Source organism: Venturia canescens, chromosome 8 (assembly GCF_019457755.1).
Source record: "Venturia canescens isolate UGA chromosome 8, ASM1945775v1, whole genome shotgun sequence".
NCBI lineage: Eukaryota > Metazoa > Arthropoda > Insecta > Hymenoptera > Ichneumonidae > Venturia > Venturia canescens.
In genome coordinates, this window is record NC_057428.1 from 6,366,450 (window position 1) to 6,390,385 (window position 23,936).

General features: G+C 39.1%; 1 protein-coding gene across 20 annotated transcripts in view; it reads left to right on the top strand.

Annotated features, from left to right (window-relative positions):
- mmd (mind-meld) overlaps window positions 1-23,936 on the top strand; it is a 619,790-nt gene that overhangs the window by 65,234 nt on the left and 530,620 nt on the right. For all 20 annotated transcript variants that reach the window (XM_043427306.1, XM_043427287.1, XM_043427309.1 and 17 more), the window contains exon 3: window positions 22,140-22,190. In XM_043427306.1, the coding sequence (XP_043283241.1) occupies window positions 22,140-22,190 (51 nt within the window). The remainder of the gene's footprint in view (window positions 1-22,139; window positions 22,191-23,936) is intronic.

Genomic DNA, 23,936 nt, shown 5'->3' on the forward strand with positions numbered 1-23,936 from the left:
AAAAAATAAATAATTAATATCTCTTCAACGCGTTAAGCTACAGAGTACGAAGAGGTCGCAATCGAAAGAGAAAAAAAATAAAGAATATTTCAACTTATAATATTCTCCGAAATGCTATAGTTAATTAATTATTAAAGAAACAAATTTTGAAATTTTTCGAAAACAATTGGAAACGCTGTCGCTTCGGTAAAGAGTCTCTGATAGCAACTCGTCATATCTTATAAATGTACTTGTCTCAGAGTCGCTGTGTGACGATTTTTTTATTTCTGATAACTAAAAAGAACGAGTAAGTAAAGGAGCTGCCACAGATGCTCTCCTGTCCATTTCGTTCGATGCTCCAGCCACGCAACAATTCCGCAAAGATTTCTGTAGGGCCTTGTTTAAAGAAAAGAAATATTTAATTTATTCGTCAAATTTATTATTTCATGTAATTTGGGAGGTTCAATTTCGAATTGGAGGGAACACCCAACGTCGGCGTACTTCGAGCAGGGCTTGTACGCAGGAATACATTCACGTCCCGAACCACACACACACAATTATACGATATACGCTGGGTTATATTCTCGAAAGTTCGAGAAGATCGACATTCTTAATCCTGTGAGGAGTCATCGACGTTGCTGTACCGAAATCTCAGGAGAGTCCCGTCTAAAGGGACGTCGAGCCCGTTCGGAGTTTCAGAATCTTCAATCAAGAATTCAGGATTTAACGTTGGAATATTTCTCCTTCCCGTTAGCATTCGCGATAACAAACCTAAAGTTTGGGCTAGGTGTTGGTATTAGCATCGAAAATTAAATGATTAGTCCCGCGATAATTCGGGGCCCCGTCTAACCCCTGTCGGAGAAATTTTGAGTGACATACCTGTCATATAACGAGCGAAGAGGGAAAGGAGGGGTAGTAACGCGCTGTATAACGAGAATCGATATCGTCAGATTTTCGTGAAGTATCGAGCGGACTGGACGTGCGATCTCGGGAATCAGTCTCATACGCCGTAAGTCCTTTCGTTGTTCGTTTCGGTCGATGGACTCTTTGAATAGTTATTCCCGTGGATTAATGTTTCTTAATTCATTTCATGGTATTGTGTAGTTTCGCTCGGTCTAATCAGTTTGAATATCGAGAAAACGTGTCACGGCGGCCATTCTGTTCCGTAGAAAGTCGGCTTTTGATTTCCTTGTTGCCCGTGTTCCGTAAAGTTCGGGGTAGAAAAAAAAGTCGGATAAATTTTCAGTTGCGTGGCCGAAACGAAAATCTCAAATTTGGTTTAGTAATCGTTCGTTTCGTGTAAAGTTGAGAGAAAAGGTCGGGAATATGTGTGAAAGAGTCTGAGTGAGAAAGAGTGCGTGTGACGGGTAATAGCTCGGCTGACTGAGTAACCGAATATCGGGGGCTCAGTAATTTTATTTATCCCGTAATTATTTGTCATCGTATTCTATCTTTAATAAATTTCTGACCACGAGTAGAACCGTGACAGAAAATACGAGCTCGGAATAGATTATAGTGAGTGTAGGCTCCCGATCGAATGTGTGTGATGATTGTAGCGTGAGTTCGCGACTTTTTCTCCCGTCTTTAATTCGCGGTTCTCCCGGTAGAATTCTCATCGAGATTTAAGTATTATAGAATTTTGAAAAAGTGATTGTTAATTAGTAATTAAAATATCATCCAATTAATTTTTGTTTTGCCAGTTACTCTCCAGTTCACCCCGCCCATACCGCTGCAAGCCAAGCCGGTAAATCATCATTTTCCTTCGATCATATTGTGTCGCTTCGGTGACTGGTGCCCACGAGAATAAGATCTTTTCTCGAAAATATAAAATAGTATGAGCAGAAGAATTTGATTTTGTGGCACTTGAAAAATCGGTCACAATACATATGTTACGCGTAAACTAGGAGCTGGTATTGCCCCCGCTGTGCGCACATTCTCTGTCTCTCTCGCTCGGCGATGCACAAGGAGAGGGGGAAATCACGTTCATCGTAGAGCGTGACAAGAGAGCCGAGAAATGTATACCAGTCCTGCAAAGGACGTAAGTCCAAATGTTCACATGCTGAACTTACGCCCGTCTATTTCTAAGAAATTAAAGTTCACAAAACACTTTTTCTTTCCCTCCTAGCTTTAAGCCAGCGAGCCCCGTTTCTGTATTCTGACTTCTTATGAGTCCTCGTCGTAGCCCCTGAGCCTAAGTCCTAGTCTGCGCACGCCGCCATCGACCCAAGAACAGGATCACCGCAGCACCTGGAAGCCACCAGAAAAAATCAGCACCGATATCACCAGCAAGCAAGAAGAGTCCCCGCTCCATATACCAGACCCTAGACCTTCCCAATCCTGCTCCCCCAACAATACTCCCTCGCTCAGCCCCAGACTACCCCTCGCACAAAACCACCCGACACTTCCAGTCCCTTCTTACTCCCCCGCAGCCCGTTATCCCATCCGTCCCCACAAAAAGCCCCAATTGGCAACTCACCTCGGGTAAGGGGATGAGTCGCTTACCAGCCTGAAGAGCCTTAACAACCAAGCCGCCAATGGAGTGACAGAAGTCGAGTCGTAGGGCCCTAATCTCAAACGTCAACTCTGGCGTGCAGTAACCCGGCCTCGAACGGCTGTCAGTAGGGCCTCCGGCGTCAAGACTTCATCACGGCGGGCGTCCCCCGCCTTCACAATCCCGACCCGAGTTGCCGAGGGAAATCCTCGCACGAAGAACAACACTCGTCGCACTTCCCGTATTTCCTCGGCATAATATCCCGGACTGTCAACAACTCCCAGGGGCGAGCCATCGGTTGCAGTGCCTCAGCCAGCCACGGCGGCACTAGTTGTTAACGCATCGGCCGAGCAACCCCACTGGGATTGCTAATCGAACATCGAGATTGCGTAACTCACCACGGCGGCGCCTGCTATCGATACATCGACTCGAGGCGCCACATATGGAGTGCAAATCAATCAGTGATCGTGACATCACTACGTCGCCAGACAATTCAGCCCCGAATTTCCAGCCCTAATCTCCCCGCGTTCCCCGTCGACGCCGAATACTTCACGATGCGCGAAATGAGTCATCGCCATTGAACCCCCCATCGACACGCGCATCGATCAATTACACCGGCACACAAAAAAAAAAGTGGTAAGTACCTAGAACCGGACCCATCAATCTCTACGTATTTTGGCCCGCTGAATCCGAATCTGGGGTCAGATTGGCCAATATACCTCCAAAATTTTGAGTAAATTCCAAAAAACCGCAAAAATTGCGGAAAATCGCTGTTAAGAGCATAATAAAAGTTCTTTTCGCCTTACGCGGAGGTATTTTTCATGTACTTTGACGCGCTGAATCTGAATCGAAGGTTAGATTGACTGATACACCCCCAAAATTTTGAGTAAATTCCAAAAAACTGCTAAAATTGCGAAAAATTGCTGTTAAAAGCATGATAAAAGTTGTCTTCGACCTTACGCGGGGCTGTTTTTAATGTAATTTGATACGCTGATTCTGAATCGAAGGTAAGATTGACTGATACATCTCCAAAATTTTTAGTAAATTTCAAAAAACCACAAAAATGACGGAAAATTGCTGTTTAAAGCATGATAAAAGTTGTCTTCGACCTTAATCGGGGGTGTTTTTTTATGTAATTTGATGCGCTGAATCTGAATCTGGAGTCAGATTGGCTGATATACCGGCAAAATTTTGAGTAACTGCAAAAATCTCTAAAAATGGGTCAAAATCGCTAGCATGGGTAGAAGAAGAGTTTTATTGATCTAGATCGAGTACGCTCCTTTTGTATTTTGATGCGCTGAAACCGAAACCGGGCGTCTATTTAACTCGTACGTCTCTAAAATTTTCCTTCCATAGAAAAAACCGGCTAAAATTGTTCTTTATGAATTTCGAGCAGCTCAATGCGAATCCAGTAGCTAGTAGTCGCGATCATACATATTTCGGTCGAAGATCGAAAATAACAAAAAAATAGCAAAAAAACGTCAAAAATAGTTTTTAAAATGTTTTACATATGCATGATTCATCTTAAACTGTACATAAAAAAAAGATCTGTATATTCTGTATGCAATAAACTAGAAACTGGGGACAATTGTAAAAAAAACTTGAATTTAAAACTATCGCAGGCATGATTGTTCTTTCAATTCTGCTTAATTGATTTTTTTTTCACTTTCCACAATAATATGAGAATAAAAAAATTCATCTATCTTAAACCGTCCTTCTCTTGTAACGGATTCTTTTCTCTTCGAACGACCTATGCAATGGATTTCTCTTCCTATTTCTATCTTCTCTTCCTCTTTCTCTCTTTAGCGTCCAGCAAAAATCTGCCATCATATTGATATTCCACCTTCCCTGACACCGATTTTCCATTTCGCTGATGTCTTGATGAAATCTTTCTCCTTGTTCTTCACTTAGATCTCCAAGGTTTTCAGGAAAGTAGTCGAGGTGGGAGTGTAGAAAGTGCAGCTTGAGATTCATCAAGCAACCCAAGTTTCTAAAATTTTTCAACAACTCTTCAACTAAATCCTGGTAATTGTCAATTTTCTCATTTCCCAAAAAGTTCTGAGAAACTTTTTTGAAAATTTGCCATGCTGCCTTTTCAGTATCGTTCATTTTTTTAATGAAATTTTCGTCGCCAAATAAACTACGAATTTGTGGTTCATCAAATATACCCTTCTTTAATTTTGCATCACTCATCGCGGGAAGCTTTTCTCCCATATACTGGAAACAATCGCCATCTTTGTCCAGAGCTTTGACATACTGCTTTATAAGACCAAGCTGAATGTGGAGTGGTGGTAGCAGATATTTCGAAGGATCGATCAATGATGTTCGTATGATGTTATTACGGACTAGATCGGAGTTTGTTCTTGTTGGCCACCCTTTCTGAACATAGTGTTTTTTTCTGTCTCTACTGTCCCATAAACATAAAAAGCAGGGATTTTCTGTGAACCCCGATTGTTGATTTAAAAGCAGTAGTGTTGCAATTTTAAGATCACCACAAATTTGCAATTGATGTTCCGAATACTTTATTTTCTCCAATACCAATTGTAAATTTTCGTAATTTTCTTTCAGCTTGGTCGAGTGAGCTATTGGAATAGGAGCATATGTGTTTCCGTTGTGGAGTAGAACGGCTTTGAGACTTCTCTTTGACGAATCAATGAAGAGTCTCCACTCAACGTTTTTGTACATGTTAGGTTTGAATTTATCCATTAAGCCTTTCATATCTGAACAGAACACAGAACACCAATGAATTCTCTTCGTCGTTTGTGAAGAATTGCCGAAACTCTTTCTCCCTGTCACGATAAAAATAAGCCGATGTTCCTTTCGATAGCAAGATTTTCTTTTTCAATGCTGCCGCCAAATATTCAGCTTCGTCCTTCGGTAGTCCTAAATCTCGTATGAGATCATTCAATTCTTCTTGGTTGAAGGTTTGGCGAGCTTTTCTTTCATCATCTGAGAGGGAATCGTCATCTTCGGAACTTTCTGCTTGATAGATCTCGGCAACATCCATGACTATCTCTTCATCAAAAAGCTCCACATCCATCGGTTCGGTAGTTCTGATTTCATCCACGCCCACTATTTTTGCTGATTTCTGCACTGATGAAACATTGGCATACACAATTTTACTTCTGGAATTTTTCGTGAAACCTATCAGTGCAGATAGTATCATAGGTTTTGTGAATTGCAAGGACTCTTGCTTTCTGGACTTATTCCATCGTATTAACATTGTCTTCCACCGACCACAAACTGTATGTGGTATCCAATTCGCACTCCAGTCTACTATTTTAATACCGAAGCAAACCTCATAAAAGAATTTTAATCATGCCTGCGATAGTTTTATATTCAAGTTTTTTATACAATTGTCCCTAGTTTCTAGTTTATTGCATACAGAATATACAGATCTTTTTTTTATGCACAGTTTAAGATGAATCATGCATGTGTAAAACATTCAAAAAACTATATTTTGACTTTTTTTTTTATTGCTATTTTTTGTTATTTTCGATCTTCGACCGAAATATGTATGATCGCGACTACTAGCTACTGGATTCGCATTGAGCTGCTCGAAATTCATAAAGAACAATTTTAGCCGGTTTTTTCCATGGAAGGAAAATTTTAGAGACGTACGAGTTAAATAGACGCCCGGTTTCGGTTTCAGCGCATCAAAATACAAAAAGAGCGTACTCGATCTAGATCAATAAAACTCTTCTTCTACCCATGCTAGCGATTTTGACTCATTTTTAGAGATTTTTGCAGTTACTCAAAATTTTGCCGGTATATCAGCCAATCTGACTCCAGATTCAGATTCAGCGCATCAAATTACATAAAAAAACACCCCCGATTAAGGTCGAAGACAACTTTTATCATGCTTTAAACAGCAATTTTCCGTCATTTTTGTGGTTTTTTGAAATTTACTAAAAATTTTGGAGACGTATCAGTCAATCTTACCTTCGATTCAGAATCAGCGTATCAAATCACATTAAAAACAGCCCCGCGTAAGGTCGAAGACAACTTTTATCATGCTTTAAACAGCAATTTTCCGTCATTTTTGTGGTTTTTTGAAATTTACTAAAAATTTTGGAGATGTATCAGTCAATCTTACCTTCGATTCAGAATCAGCGTATCAAATTACATTAAAAACACCCCCGCGTACGGCGAAGAGAACTTTTATTATGCTCTTAACAGCAATTTTCCGTCATTTTTGTGGTTTTTTGAAATTTACTAAAAATTTTGGAGATGTATCAGTCAATCTTACCTTCGATTCAGAATCAGCGTATCAAATTACATTAAAAACAGCCCCGCGTAAGGTCGAAGACAACTTTTATCATGCTTTTAACAGCAATTTTTCGCAATTTTAGCAGTTTTTTGGAATTTACTCAAAATTTTGGGGGTGTATCAGTCAATCTAACCTTCGATTCAGATTCAGCGCGTTAAATTACATGAAAAACACCCCCGCGTACGGCGAAGAGAACTTTTATTATGCTCTTAACAGCGATTTTCCGCAATTTTTGCGGTTTTTTGGAATTTACTCAAAATTTTGGAGGTATATTGGCCAATCTGACCCCGGATTCGGATTCAGCGGGCCAAAATACGTAGAGATTGATGGGTCTGGTTCTAGATACTTACCACTTTTTTTTTGTGTGCCGGTGTTATCGATCGATGTTGCGCAACAAGGAAGAAGATCTCGGAAACCGGCACGAAGCCTCACTTCTCCACGACTCGGCGTGCGTACCGTGGCCCACATTTTCTTGATCCAGCAATATTATTCGCGAGAGATAATTTACAACGACGAAGGCTATTCCCCGGATTATTCACGAATCGGATTATTGAGCAGATTGAGAGGCGTGGAGTTATTGTTCCGCGATTCGAGCCCCTAGTATTACAAGTAAGTCGTTTTCGCTCTCTGTAAAGTCGGGACGAAAGGCAACACGTGGCCGACGGCCATCTTTCGTCCCGGCTCTCTATGCACTTGCCAAGCCGTTCTCCCATTTTCCCCTGCTTATTCTCCGGGCCCGTCGGGCTTGTTTCAACGCAACTTATCTCGCTTCGCCCCGGTGTCGCCCGACTATCCATCGTAAGATAAAAAGTGCTGTGGTGGCTAAAAATTAGTGTAGTGAAGTGCGCGTGGGCAGCGCCCCCCCCCCCCTCCCCGCCCCTCGGTTATCAGCCCGCCTGGGCTTATTTTGCATTGTATCAAGAGTTCCGGAAATTTACGGGTATTATAAGACGCCTGAGCGACAGGTGCCCATCGACCCAGTGATTTAGAGTCTCGTAGCCATCGCCCCCCCCCTTTTTCTGATCTTATCTTATCTAGCCCTCAATCCAACATTACTCGGTTTTATTTACTTCGCCCAGTGTTACTGCGATTTACTTTTGTTAACCTTTTTTTTGTGTCATAAAAAGAGACTGATCGAATTAATTTATTTGGTAGTTTTCATCATAAAAATTAACTGGCGCCCAAGACGAAGATTTTGTGATATAAAGCCACCTTTTGTTATCAAGAGACTCAGTAGAGTTTCGGGACAAGTACATTGACAGCCCTGTCGTCTGCTGGCCCGAGCTCGCCGAGACTATATTATCTCTGAATAAACCGATTCGCGGTGGTGGGGGTAAAACTGGCATGTGATTTTCTAGAATTGCGGAGCCCAGGAGATTTGTTGTAAAGCGAAAATCAGTTTGGAGACTAATTTTCAAAATCCCTTTCGAATGAGCCCAAAGTCAATGTGATCGGCGCCGAATTTGCTGAGAAAAAACTTTGCACAGGCCTAAGATTATGCAAAAGTTACTAACACACTTATGAACTGGAGGTATCTGTATACGCGTTCTGACCGACACATATAAGAGCATTTTGATGACCTTCATAGCCAATCCACACCGAGAAAATACCGGTTTCAACCAATCGCCGATTAGAAAACTTCTCAATGGTCCTGTCGTCTATCTTCATACCTGGGAACATCATCGTTCCCATGTTTGTTTTACGATACTCTACGTTCGGACGCTGAAAGCGTGTAAGCGCCCAAGTCGAACGGTACCCTTCGTGTCACATAATTTATATCTACTGTCAAAATAATTTCTTTCGGTCACCGTCTGCGTAAATTCGTTCATCGTCCATATAATAAAATTTCGGGGAAACAGTGCGAGATGTGTAAATTCGATTCACAGTTCTTATATAACTGTAAAATGTGTTATGCGAATTTCGTGAAAACAGTGCGGTTTAGATCAATCTCATGGCTATGTGTTCGCAAGTGTTTGTTAATATATAAGCATTAATGTTGGGAAATGTCTCCTTGTATAAACACTTTGACTTTTACGTTTATTTTGTGACATAATTTTCTTGCAATCATTTGTTCTTATTTGGTTAAATTTTCAACAGGAGAGTCGCGAGAATAAAAAACGTTCGTTCATTATAACCTCAAACGCTCTTTCCAACCTGTGTGCCTTCCTAAATTGTATGTCATGCAATTATATTGAAAAAAAACTCGCAAAATTGGTTGTATATAAATGAAATCATTTAAATTTAAAAAAATGTTGATTAAATAAAAGTGTCTGATCTAGTGCATTCTAATATTTTCTTTCATTGAGTTTGGCTGTGCTCTCCACTCCCTTTTTTCTACCTTCTTAGCTTACAGAATATCCCTACCAATTTTAATTCATTATTCTCTAGATAATATGTGTGTTGTGGGTATTTCTATTTCCTCGTAATGATTTCAACAACAAAATATGAAAAATATAGAACGAAGAGTCTAGTTTATACAATTTGGGCCGAGTAAATGCATAGATATTCCCTTGAGTTGCATGATGAATTTGGAAATTTATATCAAAAAGTTATTAGGTGCTTTATTTCTCGTGATATCAAAATTTGTATTGTTGAAATGCGATGGACACCTCTAAAGTTGACGGACGTTATGAAAGGACATATATAGAGAGTATTTCTACTTCATACTTGCAATTGGCATTATGGGTTGAAAAATTTATGTCTGTAAGTCTACGCCTGATTATTTTTGGATATGATCAGATATTTAGTCTGCGAATAGCCATGGAGACATACAAAAGTACACCATTTCGCTTGCCTTAACATGCACCATGTCTTTCACTTTTTCTCTGAAATGCGACATGGCTGTGCTCTCCACTCCCTTTTTTCTACCTTCTTAGCTTACAGAATATCCCTACCAATTTCAATTCATTATTCTCTAGATAATATGTGTTGTAACAACGATTTTCCCGGAGAAGGTACGATCGGTCCCTTCTCGGCTCACGTGTTGCGCCTCCTCATGAACTCACCGGCAACGAAGATGGGATGGGCGCCAGGTACAGAGTACCGCCGAATTACTCGATTTGATTTTTCCCCTTCTCGCAATGTTAACGTAATCAAACAGTAGAATACCGAGTTCCTGAGGGACGCCCGTGACCGAGGACGGTCCAGCTACTCAGCTCAGCTGAGGTACAAAAGGTAGAGGAGGGGGGATCCTTGAGAAAAGGTAGCGATGGTCGCAACACGAATTACAGCACAAACAAAATGTAGCCGAAACAACGGGAAATTAAATATTAACCTTTTAAGCGGCAGAACCAATTCGCCTCATAATGCCCAAAATGCGGGAAAAAAAAGTATTCAGATTGTTACGAAATTTAGTACTCGGAGGTTTTTGGGGTTGCTGATTACGAATCCGCTCTCAAAATTTCGAAATTCAAAATGGCGGATCCAATATGGCGGCCGAAAATAAAAAATTCGTTTGAATCGGATAAAAATTGGTACTCGGGGGTTTTTGGGGTCATTGATTACAAATCCGCCCTCGAAATTTCAAAATTCAAAATGGCGGATCCAATATGGCGGACGAAAATGAAAAATTCATTTTAATCGGATAAAAATTGGTACTCCGGGGTTTTCGGGGTCGCTGATTACGAATCCGCCCTCAAAATTTATAATTCGAAAACAATATCTCATATGCCGACCATGCACGGGGCAATTTTGAATAGTATTTGTGTTACATTTATTCACATATAAAACTTGAAAAACTCAGGGTTAATATAAAATCAATATGAAGAGAAAGGTGCCATTGCAAAAATGTTACATTATCAATTCATATGTGTCATAGAGAATCTTCTATTTTCAATTTATATACTCCGTAATCAGCGACCCCGAAGAATACTAAATTTCGACCGATTCAAATGAATTTTCGGATTTTTGACCACCATATTGGATCCGCCATTTTGAATTTCAAAATTTCGAGGGCGGATTCGTAATCAGCGACCCCGAAAACCCCTGAATGCCAATTCCTATCCGATTCGAATGAATTTTTGCATTTTCGGCTGCCATATTGGATCCGCCATTTTGAATTTCAAAATTTTGAGAGCGGATTCGTAATCAGCGACCCCGAAAACCCCCGAGTACCAATTTTTATCCGATTCGAATGAATTTTTGCATTTTCGGCCGCCATATTGGATCCGCCATTTCGAATTTCGAAATTTTGAGAGCGGATTCGTAATCAGCGACCCCAGAAACCCCCGAGTATCAAATTTGGTGATAATTGATTGACTTAATCACGAAATAATCGATGTGCGCCATATGGCGTCATTGCCGCTTTGGGCCCAGAAAAAATGTGCGCCATATGGCGTCATTGCCGCTTAAAAGGTTAAATAACAGTTTATTCTGTCAGATCGAATTTACAATAATGGACAAAATCGAAAGTGATCAAATTAACAGAGTTGGTGGTGCGGTCGAGATACGAAGAATAATAAAGAGCGCAGGTTCGAATACTAGTATTCGCCCGTTTACAGGCTTCGCCGAGTCCGAGTAGGTAATCGCCGATCACGCACACGGTTCGACCGGACTCCGCAGGTAACGAGAGATAATCGCGAGAGTGTGATAGGCAACATAGGCAAGGTAATTGACACTAGGTAACCCTAACAAAATTCGCGAGAGTGTCATAGGCAACATAGGCAAGGTAATTGACGCAAGGTAACCCTAACATAATTCGCGAGAGCGTCATAGGCAACATAGGCAAGGTAATTGACGCTAGGTAACCCAAAAATAATTCGCGAGAGCGTCATAGGCAACATAGGCAAGGTAGTTGACGCTAGGTAACCCTAACATAATTCGCAAGAGCGTCACAGGTAATATAGGCAAGGTAATTGACGCTAGGTAACCCAAAAATAATTCGCGAGAGCGTCATAGGCAACATAGGCAAGGTAGTTAACGCTAGGTAACCCTAACATAATTCGCAAGAGCGTCATAGGCAATATAGGCAAGGTAATTGACGCTAGGTAACCCGAGAGGTAATGCGCGAGTATCACAAGTAATAGCGAAGGAAACTTCGGCCAAGCGGAAGGTACGCCGAGATTTCCTCGCAGCTCGAACCGATACAGTAAATAAACTCGAGAAATAAATTATAAAATAATGCGGAGAAACTACGTACGAATAAAGTCCCGAGGCGAACCACGACACATTACTCGAGTCGATACGCAGTAACGAAGGGCGAAGAAAGGAACGAAATACAATTAATACAATACGAGGTGTGAGCCACCGTACAAGCCGTAGCGCGAACGTAGGAGCGAGAGAGAGGCCGCGAAAACATTGCACGACCGAGCGCGCTCGCTAGCGACCTTAGCACGTGCAGGGAGAGAGAGATAGAGCGACTCGAAAAATAATGCGTGGAAATTTCCAACGCGCAATTGGCAAAATTGGAAGAACATTATAACGTCTGTTTTCCACAAACATTCTATATTTAGGGACCAAACTAATATCGAGTTCGTTCATCCAGAGTCACAAAATCAAAAGGGGCTGGAGAAGCGGGAAGTACCGGCCACAATCTCGCTCGGCCACACTCTACGCGTCCCCGCTAAATCGCAATAAAACTAACTTTTAACCCGGAACAATATTCCGAAAGTACACTAAAACTAAACTCGTGGAGAGAAAGACGGACTTACCGAGGAACAGCTCGCAACGAAGGAAAGGCACGACGAAAGAAAGTTGGCGCAGCAATTTGGACGTGGCTCGTCAATCAGGTGCTCGGAAGTAGACTGATTTATGCGAGCGAGCTGCTCCCGGCGCCCGGCGCTATCCCCGCCCCTCGGATATCACATCACAGCGCTCGGGTGCTAGACGCGGCCGAAGTGTGGGCCCCGGCTCACGCTTTCGCGGCAATTTTGAAAGTGGAAGCGCGCGCGAAAATGATCCTTCGCTGCGCTTCTTAACGGATGATTATCTAATACTCCACATCTTCGTTCTCCCTTCCCCCGCCTGTTTGGGTAGGGCCTTCCGATTTGACGACCGTGGTTCGGGCATCCTTCCTCTTGGGGATCCGGCGGGCATCTCTGAAAGGGCGAAGGGGAGGCCTCCCTCACGACCTTGGGCGTCCCACAGGATCACGGTGGGCCCACGACACAACCACCAGGCAATACAGCACCTCTCCCCCAGGAAACTCCCCCGGACCCCACTGGACGAGGCGCCGTGTCTCACGGACTGCGATACCCGAATTCACGGTCTAGTGGACGGTGTAACTCTCGGTTGCTTCCGCGGGAAGGGCACGGGCGGCGTTCACAAGTGGCCTATGCCAGCGTGTCCCTTCATCCGTCCGCGGGCCGAGAGTGATGTTTTATGCTCGAAGTTTTGGGAGGGACCATCCTCCTAAGCGAGATCGGGTAGAACGAAGAGCTACCTCACGACGTATCGAGCGACGTGTGAGTCCGAAGTGACGGAGGCAACACCGAAACTTTCACGCTAAAAGGGCAACTGAAATACTAATCAGATTATGGCATTACGAAAACTACTCGGGCCAATTCAAATTTTCCTCTCTCTCTCTCTGCCCACGCACGCGGTAGGTCATGAGTCTCGCACGGTAAATAGCGCTCGGCAGGTAAGGTAGACAATTCTTAATACAAACTTAACACTACGCAATGAGGAGTTTTCCTTCCGAGCACCACTCGACGAGTCGCAGCGGCGTCCACCGGGCCGTAAACCCGGTCCACTGGTCGACACGATTCGTACGAGTGGCGGGTCGAATTGTCACGTTACAGTGTGTTGTGGGTATTTCTATTTCCTCGTAATGATTTCAATAACATAATATGAAAAATATAGAACGAAGAGTCTAGTTTATACAATTTGGGCCGAGTAAATGCATAGATATTCCCTTGAGTTGCATGATGAATTCGGAAATTTATATCAAAAAGTTATTGGGTGCTTTATTTCTCGTGATATCAAAATTTGTATTGTTGAAATGCGATGGACACCTCTAAAGTTGAAGAACCTTATGAAAGGACATATATAGAGAGTATTTCTACTTCATATTTGCAATTGGCATTATGGGTTGAAAAATTCATGTTTGTAAGTCTACGCCTGATCATTTTTGGATATGATCAGATATTTAGTCTGCGAATAGCCATGGAGACATCCAAAAGTACACCATTTCGCTTGCCTCATCATGCACCATGTCTTTCACTTTTCTCTCAAATGCGACATAATAACATTCGAGAATGTGGTTCAGGAAATTCTGAAATGTTTTTCCCCATAGTATCAAAGTTTGTATTACCAGTATGCAATAAGTACCTGTAAACTTTGATATTTCTGTAAAGCAGCCGGTGTGGAAATCATTTCACTTTTTGGTATCGACTGTAGTACATAAACAGAGAAAGTCATTACTAAAGTCTTCAGTCGCTTATTACTGAATAGGTCTGAAATTGCTGTCTTCGAAAGCCAATGCACAGATACATGTTAAGCGTACTGCCTTTATTACTTTCAGTATTGGCATAATTAAGTTAATGAATCTGTGGTCTGTAGGAAAATGAAGATGAATGAACCGCCGCGGATACTTGCAAACTTTGAAAATTCTGTGTATCAAGAGACTCGGTAGAGTCTCGGGACAAGTACATTGACAGCCCTGTCGTCTGCTGGCCCGAGGCTCTCGCCGAGTGTATACTTTCTCTGAATAAAACGATTCGCGGTGGTGGGGGTAAAATTGGCATGTGATTTTATTGAATTACGAAGCTCAGGAGCCATTTAGCAACTTGAAAATTGAAGTTTAAGCCAATTGAGTAATTCTCTTTCGATTCCGCCCTAAATCAGCATGATCGGTGTTGTAATTGCTGAGAAAAAACTTTGCACGGGCTCAAGATTATGCAAAAGTTACCAACACATTCAAGAATTTATGCTTCTGTATTTATAAACACCATCAAAGGCACTTTGTTGCTCTCGAGTTTCTGATTCGTTGGATCTGACGACATCCATTTTTAGACGTTGTGATTGGTTGTTGAAATTAGTTGTTGATGATTGGAAATCTGACGTCAACTTCAGAGCGTAGCACACGGCGCAGCACAGCTGGCCGTGTGCTACGTTATTTCAGTTAACACTTATTTCCAATCGAACGAAATAATGAAATCTTGAAAAGTTTCGTTGACATACATGCATCGCGCATTTTTTATATTCTTTTCCACACACACATCACAGACTACATTTACGCGGCCGCTTTGATACCGGTTTAATATATCACAAATAACAAAATAAATAGTAATATGCACTTCTTTAGATGATGAAAATTATTTTTTTATTTATCCCGCACGCACTTCGTAATGTCGAAACTCTGTTCATACGATCAAAAACTGACACATGGTTTGTACATATATATATGTATATCGGTCGAATTTATGACTGCTGTTAAGCAGTCATAAATTCTGTCATAAACTCTGTTCATACGATCAAAAACTGACACATGGTTTGTACATATATATATATATATGTACAAACAAAATGTATATATATGTACAAACTATGTGTCAGTTTTTGATCGTATGAACAGAGTTTCGACATTACGAAGTGCGTGCGGGATAAATAAAAAAATAATTTTCATCATCTAAAGAAGTGCATATTACTATTTATTTTGTTATTTGTGATATATTAAACCGGTATCAAAGCGGCCGCGTAAATGTAGTCTGTGATGTGTGTGTGAAAAAGAATATAAAAAATGCGCGATGCATGTATGTCAACGAAACTTTTCAAGATTTCATTATTTCGTTCGATTGGAAATAAGTGTTAACTGAAATAATGCTTCAATTAAACCAGAGTACGAGAAATATTGTCCAGTGCGAATATATTGTCAGTGGCGTGGTTATATATCATGTGTACATAGGTTATATATACGAATAAATAGAACAAAAATACACGCAACTGTTAGAATGATATTAGAAACTTTAATTTAATGTTTTCTAATTTATTTCTTGTGTCGTCATTATTTTTAAACAACCCCATATTTTGCTTGATATTCAGTTTGGCTCTGCCCTCTCCGATCCTTGTTTTCACCCGCTCAGTTTGCAGCGGATCGATTCATATTATTAATTCGTTCCCTAATATGTGTTCTATGATTTTCTACTCCTTCATGATGATTGTGGTAACATGATTCGAGAGGTTTCTAACCATGATCTTGAATTGCACATTTTGTAAATCAGATTTAAAAAAAAAAATCTGGTCTTGGTATAGTGTGTAGTTATTCTTTTCCCATTAGGTCTGTCGAGTGATAAATTTGGAAACTTTTCCAGAAAGCCTTTGGTTGCTTTTTTTGCTAATAATATGAAAAGTCGTATCTTAGGAATGCGGTATACAAACACAAATTTTGATAACAAAACTTATAGAATGACATGTATGTTGAGTATTTCCACTTTGCAAACTACAAATATGGAATTATTATAAAAAAAATTCATTCCGATAAGTCTACTGTTGCTCAGTTTTGGATGCGATCAAATATGATGCCTACCAACATCCCCAGAAACTTACAGAATTGCTGAATGCAATGTGCGCTATGTCATTTTAATGTAACATCATGACTTTTGACAACTTTTCATTATAATGCTGTAGATTCGGATCATTAAAATACTGCAAAAATCTGTAAACTATACAATTTAAATACTGTGCCATTCATTTTACATTTTGACTCTAACTGTAACATCTATATGAAGTAAAAAATTGATTATAAAAGTCTTCAGTTGCTCATTTATGGATAGATTTGAAATTGCTGTCTTCGAAGCTCATTGCACAGATACATTGAACCGCAGCAGATACCTGCGAACTCTGAAATTTCTGTGGATAAATATATATGCAACGGATCACCCCTTATCTTTGATTATGGTAATATGTAATGGAACTTGGTTCGGCAAGTTTTTAAGTGTTCCTTTTCAAATAGTGTTGAAGTTTGTATGACTGATATACAGCGAATACTTCCAAACTTTGATATTTCTGTGTTGCAGCGTGTGTGCCAATCATTCAAATCATTTACTCCAACCGTATCATATAATCTAGAAAATTCATCACAAAAGTCTTCCGCTTTTCTAGATACTTCAATTTTCCTTTTTCTACTCCATTGTGAGTTTTCGAATTTCTAAATTAATTTCTGAATTGTCCTGAATAGGTTTTCCTCCAAAACCAATGCAGGTACCTTAAACGTCTTTGAATTCTGTTGCTTTGTTGAATTAAGTTCGCTTAGTTTTTTTTGCTGCTTTGAGTTCTGGCATAATAAATGTTAGAAGTTTTCGGGTATTTTTTTCAGCAACTATCAAACTGTGGATAATTGGACCTCAGCGGCCACTTGCAAACTTTGGAAATATATTTCATTGAGGGTACGTTTTGGATGAAATGAAATCTCTAGATTCAGAATGCAAAAGCGACATTTAAAGTGTGCAAATCTGTTGGATTTTTCGTTTCTTGAATTTGATTTATTTTTCATTTGAATTTTGAAGAAAAGGGATTAATAAAATCTGTTCTATTAAGGAAATCTTTATATCAGTTCTTTTTTGGTATGAAAACTTGGAAAAAATCGCCAAAGGCCAAGGACAGACAGGTGACGAAATATTTTCAGTACAATTTTGACGAAAAATAGATCTTTTGTCGCGGAAACCAACGTTATAAGCCGAAAATCATATTACAGCCCACGAGACGCATTTCTTCACTCTCTTGGGTTCCTTTTACACAAAACATATTAGAAGATAAGGGGAAAAATCACCAACGTGGAAGAACAAACCAATGCCGAAATATTTCCAGTACAATTTTAACGAAAAATAGATCTTATTTCGTGGAAACCAACGTTATAAGCCGAAAATCATATTATGGCCCACAACACGCATTTCTTCATGCTCTTGGATTCCCAATAGACAAAACATATTAGAAGACAAGGAGAAGAATCACCAAAGTCCAAGACCAAACCAGTGCCGAAATATTTTCAGTACAATTTTGAAGACAAATTGGTCTTTTACGTGGAAACCAACATTATAAACCGAAATTCATTTCACGGGCCTCATCTCGGATTCCTCCATGCTGTTGAGTTCCTAATAGGCATAACATATTAGAGTATAAAGAAAAAAATCGCCAAAGTTCAAGGGCAGACTTGTGACGAAATATTTTCACTACAATTTTTACGAAAAATTGGTCTTTTATGGTGGAAACCAACTTTATAAGCCGAACATCATACCTAGGGAAAATAAGATTGGGAAAAGTACATTGATAGTCCCTTATTTGCTGATAATTTCATGAAAAAGATTATCCCATAACAAATGTTCGTATGAGAATGGAATCTATAAAAATGTACTAAGCAAATAATTCATAGAAATTTATACTAAAATCCTATAACCGTCATAACATAAATGAGGAACTTTTGAGAAAAAAGGCAAGATATCAAACCATAAACTTCCCCTAGGGAAAAAAAGGTTGGGACAAGTACATTGATGGTCTCTTGTTTCTGGATGACATAGAAAAAACATTTAGAACCAGGAAAAAAATTCTATAAAAATAATAAACGAAAAATTGAAAAGTTAAAAAAAATTCAACAAAAATAAAAAACAATCGAAAAAATTCTGTAAAGAAAAATAAAAAAATTTCAAAAAAATTCATAAATATTGAAGACATTGAAAAATGTACTATCCAAGTTACATGTAGTATAAAAATGTATGATATCGATTGGAGGCCAAGTTTTTATTGATAATTTGGAATATTTATCGAACAAATTGGAAACTTTAATGAAATTCATGATAATTATTTTCAAGAAAAAAGTTAATGAAACAAAAGTCATAACGGAAGTTACGTGCAGTACTAAAATGAATTATATCAATTCGAGGTCAAGTATTTATCAGTTATTCGAAATATAATCTCCGGCGACAAATGAGCGTTGAGAATCCTTGTCGGGCTCACAACGTTTTATCAAAATTACTAAAAAATTAATGGAAATAAAATCATTAAAAATTCACATGAAAGTCATTCGTTACTTCAACAAGATACACACTGTAAAGAATCGATTCCCCTCCGACTTTCAGGATCCCCTGGATTTAAAAGCTTATTAGACCAATTTAATAATGTAAAAATTTGGAGTTACTCATAAATTACTTGTCCTTCGATTGATATCATAAATTTTAGTGCTGCACGTAACTCAAATGGTAACTTTTTTCAATTTATTAGAAAATACTTGGAATCGAATTGATATAATAAATTTAAATGCTGCACGTAAATTAGATTGAATGTTTTTAAATTGATTTAGCTGTTCGAATCAAATAAGAAGAATGAGGCATCGGTTTCCAAAATGATTTCAAGCGCGATTTTTCGGTTTTTTATTTTTTACTTGTTATTTGATACTTTTGATACTTAAAAAAATAGATACAGAATAGTTTTTTTTAAACATAATGTTTTTTCACGATTTGTGAAATTTTTTTCGGATTGTTCTGTATTTTTTTTAATGTTTTTTATGGTTTATATTATTCACTAACTATGCCCGCACTATATCAATAACATTTGTCCCGCACTTCGTAACGTCAAACCCCGGCCGGTTCGTTACCACTCAGCTATCAAAGGGAACTCGTATTAATCTACATTATTACACATGATATATGATCACGCAACTGACGATATATTTACACTGGACAATATTCCGCGCACTCTGGTTTAATTTAAAGATTATCTCAGTTGACACTTATTTTCAATCGAACGAAATAATGAAATCTTGAAAAGTTTCGTCGTTGATATATGCATCGCGCATTTTTTATATTCTTTTTCACACACAGATCCCAGACTACATTTACGCGGCCGCTTTTATACTGGTTTGGTATACTACAAGTTTTAACAAAATAAATACTAATATGCACTGCGTTAGATGACGAAAATTATTTTTAGTTATTCCGCACGCACTTCATAACATCATAACCCCAAACGTCAACATGACTTGAACCTTTGGCTGGTGGCTTTCAATGAGCTCTTGAGCTCCTTAGCTTTCCGCCAAACTTTCTTAAAATTTTTATTGAATGTCATTGGCCCAGAAATTTTCTCACCCTTCATTGGTTGCAACAAAATTTCTCTCAATAGGGATTGGTGATCATGGGGGCCAAAAGGAGTCTATGTTTGTAGCGATTGGAGTACGCGTATACAGATACGTCAAATCCTGAATGTGTTAGTAACTTTTGCATAATCTTAAGCCCGTGCAAAGGTTTTTTTCCGAAATTACGACACCGATTATGCTGATTTTGGGCTTATTCGACAGAGAACTTCTTAATTAGCTGAAAGTTCAATTTTCAAAGCGGTACATATCTCATGAGCTTCGCAATTAAAGAAAATCACATGACAATTTTACTCCCACCACCGCGAATCGTTTTATTCAGAGAAAGTATAGTCTCGTCGCGAGCCTCAGGCCAGCAGACGATAGGGCTGTCAATGTACTTGTCCCGAGACTCTACCGAATCTCTTGATAGCCGTGCGAAAAAAAATCGTACGATATTTAAAAAAAAAACAAAAATGAAGCTTTTCCTATTCCCTTCAAAGCTGTCATGTAGAAAAGTAGCGAAAAAAATTTCAAATGACGTTTATTAAATTTTTTTCCGTTGATTTTTGATCGAGCTATCAAATTTTTAGTGTGGGTAAAAATTTCGACCTTTGAACCCAAACTTTTGAACGGGAGTGTATGTAAATGTACACTGCCGTCCAAAAGTTTGGGGTCACTCGTCGAAATTTCTACCCACACTAAAAGTTTGATAGCTCAATCAAAAATCAACCGAATCGAATTTAACAAACGCCATTTTAAAGAGGATAAATTAATCTTCCTTTTGACACTTGTTAATATTTTTTACAATTTTTTTTTTAGCTGGCACGCGCTTCAGAACAGCATCGTTTTTCGACATATTTTTGGCCTTCGTAAACACACTGCCTATCTAGTAGAAATTTTTTCCTCGACTTTCCTCCATAACAGTTTTAGAGGGGATAGAAAAAGCTTCATTTTTGTTTTTTAAAAAATACAGTACGATTTTTTTTCGCAAAATTATCTTAGTTTTAGCTAAAAACGAGGAGTACCGAAATTGTGGCGTATCTCAAAAACTTTATGGGTTCAGAGGAAATGTCAAGAGGGTAAAAAGTTGTGTCGGTTTATGATAAGCTCGCTTTAATTAATTTAGATTATTTAAAAAAAAAATTTTTTTTCGATCTTTTTGGTCGGGTCTTGATTGAGAAAAGCGGTGTAACTCGAGAATTATAGGGTTCGCGATGAAACTTCTAGAGAGAAGAAAGTTTCAATTTATAATTTTGAACTAACTAACATTTTTTCAAATTTTTTTGTCAATTTTTTTTTAAATAAGCGAGATGCTTTTTGCAGATTTTATCGCAATCCCCATGTCATTTCAATAGAAAAAATAGTTCATTTAGTCTCTTACCTAGTTTACACCTGTTTCTCATCGAAAAAGCCGCCTTTGGCTTTGAGGACTGCGTTGACAAGTCGTAGCATTCGCTCGATCAATTTGCCAATTATGGCTTGATCCAAACTCGCCCAAGCGTCTTTGAGCTTTCGCCACAAATCGCTGGCAGAAGAAGGGCAAATGATTCTAACTTTCCGATTAAGCTCCTCCCACAAAAGCTCGATCGGATTTGGGTCAGGAGATTGTGGTGGCCAAACCATATTGATGATTGCTCCATTTTTTTCTTTAGTTTCCAAATATCCTCGGCAAAGGCGGGAACTATGTTTCGGATCATTGTCCTGTTGCATTACGAACCCGAGGCCAATGGTCCTGAGACCTGACGGAATCGCATGCCGGATAAGGATTTGGTGATAATGTTCTTTCTTCATAATACCCTCAACTTTTATCAAATTGCCAGTACCGTGACCAGAAAAGCAGCCCCATACCATGATCAAAAAAATAATCTAAATTAATTATACCGAGCTTATCATAAACCGACACAACTTTTTACCCTCTTGACATTTCCTCTGAACCCATAAAGTTTTGGAGATACGCCACAATTTCTGAAACTCCTCGTTTTTAGCTAAAACTAAGATAATTTTGCGAAAAAAAATCGTACGGTATTTTTTAAAAAACAAAAATAAAGCTTTTTCTATCCCCTCTAAAGCTGTTATGGAGGAAAGTCGAGAAAAAAATTTCTATTTGATAGGCAGCGTGTTTACGAAGGCCAAAAATATGTCGAAAAACGATGCTGTTCTGAAGCGCGTACTAACTAAAAAATAAATTGTAAAAAATACTAACAAGTGGCAAATTGACGATTAATTTATCCTCTTTGAAATGACGTTTGTTAAATTCGATTCGGTTGATTTTTGATTGAGCTATCAAACTTTTAGTGTGGGTAGAAATTTCGACGGGTGACCCCAAACTTTTGGACGGGAGTGTATAATGAACAAGATGAATAATACCTGCATATGTTGTGTTTTTGTTATTGTTGCAGAAGCTGACTATACTTTGGATGATTCCTTTTGGAACGAAGAAACTCCAACGGGTAAGCTTAACAGTAAAATACGACTTTTCGTTCGTTAAGGGGTATAAACAGTGTAAACATTGGAATTTCAGGTGTTTTTGTTGATTTCTAAATGGAAATCCGCTGGATGGATGTACACGAAACATTGTACACAATTTTTGTATGGTTACACGTTCTGAACAATTTTTTTCCTTCATTTCATATAGTATATTTCTAGCCTTCTTCCCGCTTATCAGTCTCAAGTCAGCCCATTCCATGTCTCCAGTACCGTTGCTACGGTAGCCGTCGCACGCCTTATATGCTTGCTCATTGCCCTGGTATTGTTCCGCGTTCCGCGGTCAATTTTCAATGTGTTGCGTGAGTATCTGTTGTTAGCGGGGGAAAAATAAATTTCGCACTGTGAACGCCGGTCAAAAACGTGAAGTATCTTTATTTCTACAGTTAATGGTAAAACAATGATCAAAACATTCCTGAGATGAAATGAGGCCCAAAAAGAACGATGAGAATTGAGAAGACCTGGTCATCGTTAAACGCATGTTTGACATGTACGAAAAGTAGTTGATGTGTGCTCGCGAATGGCTGAAAGTTTATCGAATTTAGCGAATGGCTTTAAGTGATATTTATGTATCACGAAAAATGTAAAAAGTATTTAACTTATGGAATAATCTATTCATGGAGTAGATGATAGTTATCCGAAGAGAAAAGGCCATTGAGTTGATATTGAAAAAGCATCGCCTCTGGCTTATGTTTAATAATTATCTACACTGAATAGACGTTAAAAACCAAAAAATCGCGCTTGAAATAATTGTGGAAACCGATGTCTCATTATTCTTATCTTATTCTAATAGCTAAATTAATTGAAAAAAAATTCCATCGAAGTTACGTGCAGCATTAAAATTTATGATATCAATTCGAGGCCAAGTATTTAATGGTATTTCGGAATATTCATTCTTACGGGAACCATCAGGAACTTTAGGAAGTTCTGATGAATCAAAAAAGTTACCATTTGCGTTACGTGCAGCACTAAAATTTATGATATCAATCGGAGGACAAGTGTTTTATTAGTAATTCCGACCCGACTAGAATTTTACGCCAGGACGAGACCAGGACCAGATCCTCATTCAATCGGGTTCAAACAAGGTCCAGATCATGTTAAATTTATCCGGACCTTATCAGGACTGTAACGCTTAACTCACCACAGATCCTGATCAGGTTTTCCTTATCATGTCCTGGTCGGGATTCCAACCCTAATTCCGATTCCAAATGCATTAACAAAAATTATATTTATAGTTTATTTTCATTTTTTCAATACTTTTGTAATGATCGAGCACGTTGTCGTGTACGGTAGAGAGCATTGAGAACGATTGGTCACCCTAATGAAAGGAATTAAAATTGACCCACAAGTAAGGTTCGATTCCAGGACCCTCGAAAGTCTAACAATGTGTCTGGAGTGCTATCCGCTACGCTACAGCTGCTTATGTTTATGATAAGCCGAATCGTCTATTTTAATGTATGATCGACCGTTTTGATCCTTAGGCCAATACACAGACTTCAACCTATAGGATTTGGAATTGACTCCGTTCACATGCGATTTTTTAATATAATTAATTATCGAGGATTCGATTATTAATATATCACGTATGACAAAGTGGACCCTGGTTGGAAACGCGTAGGGACACCCTACTTGGGGGCTACCCTGTCAAATCTTGGTCAGGATCGAATTGTCAATAGCCAAAAAATTTCTGCACGGGAACCAGATGCCGATTA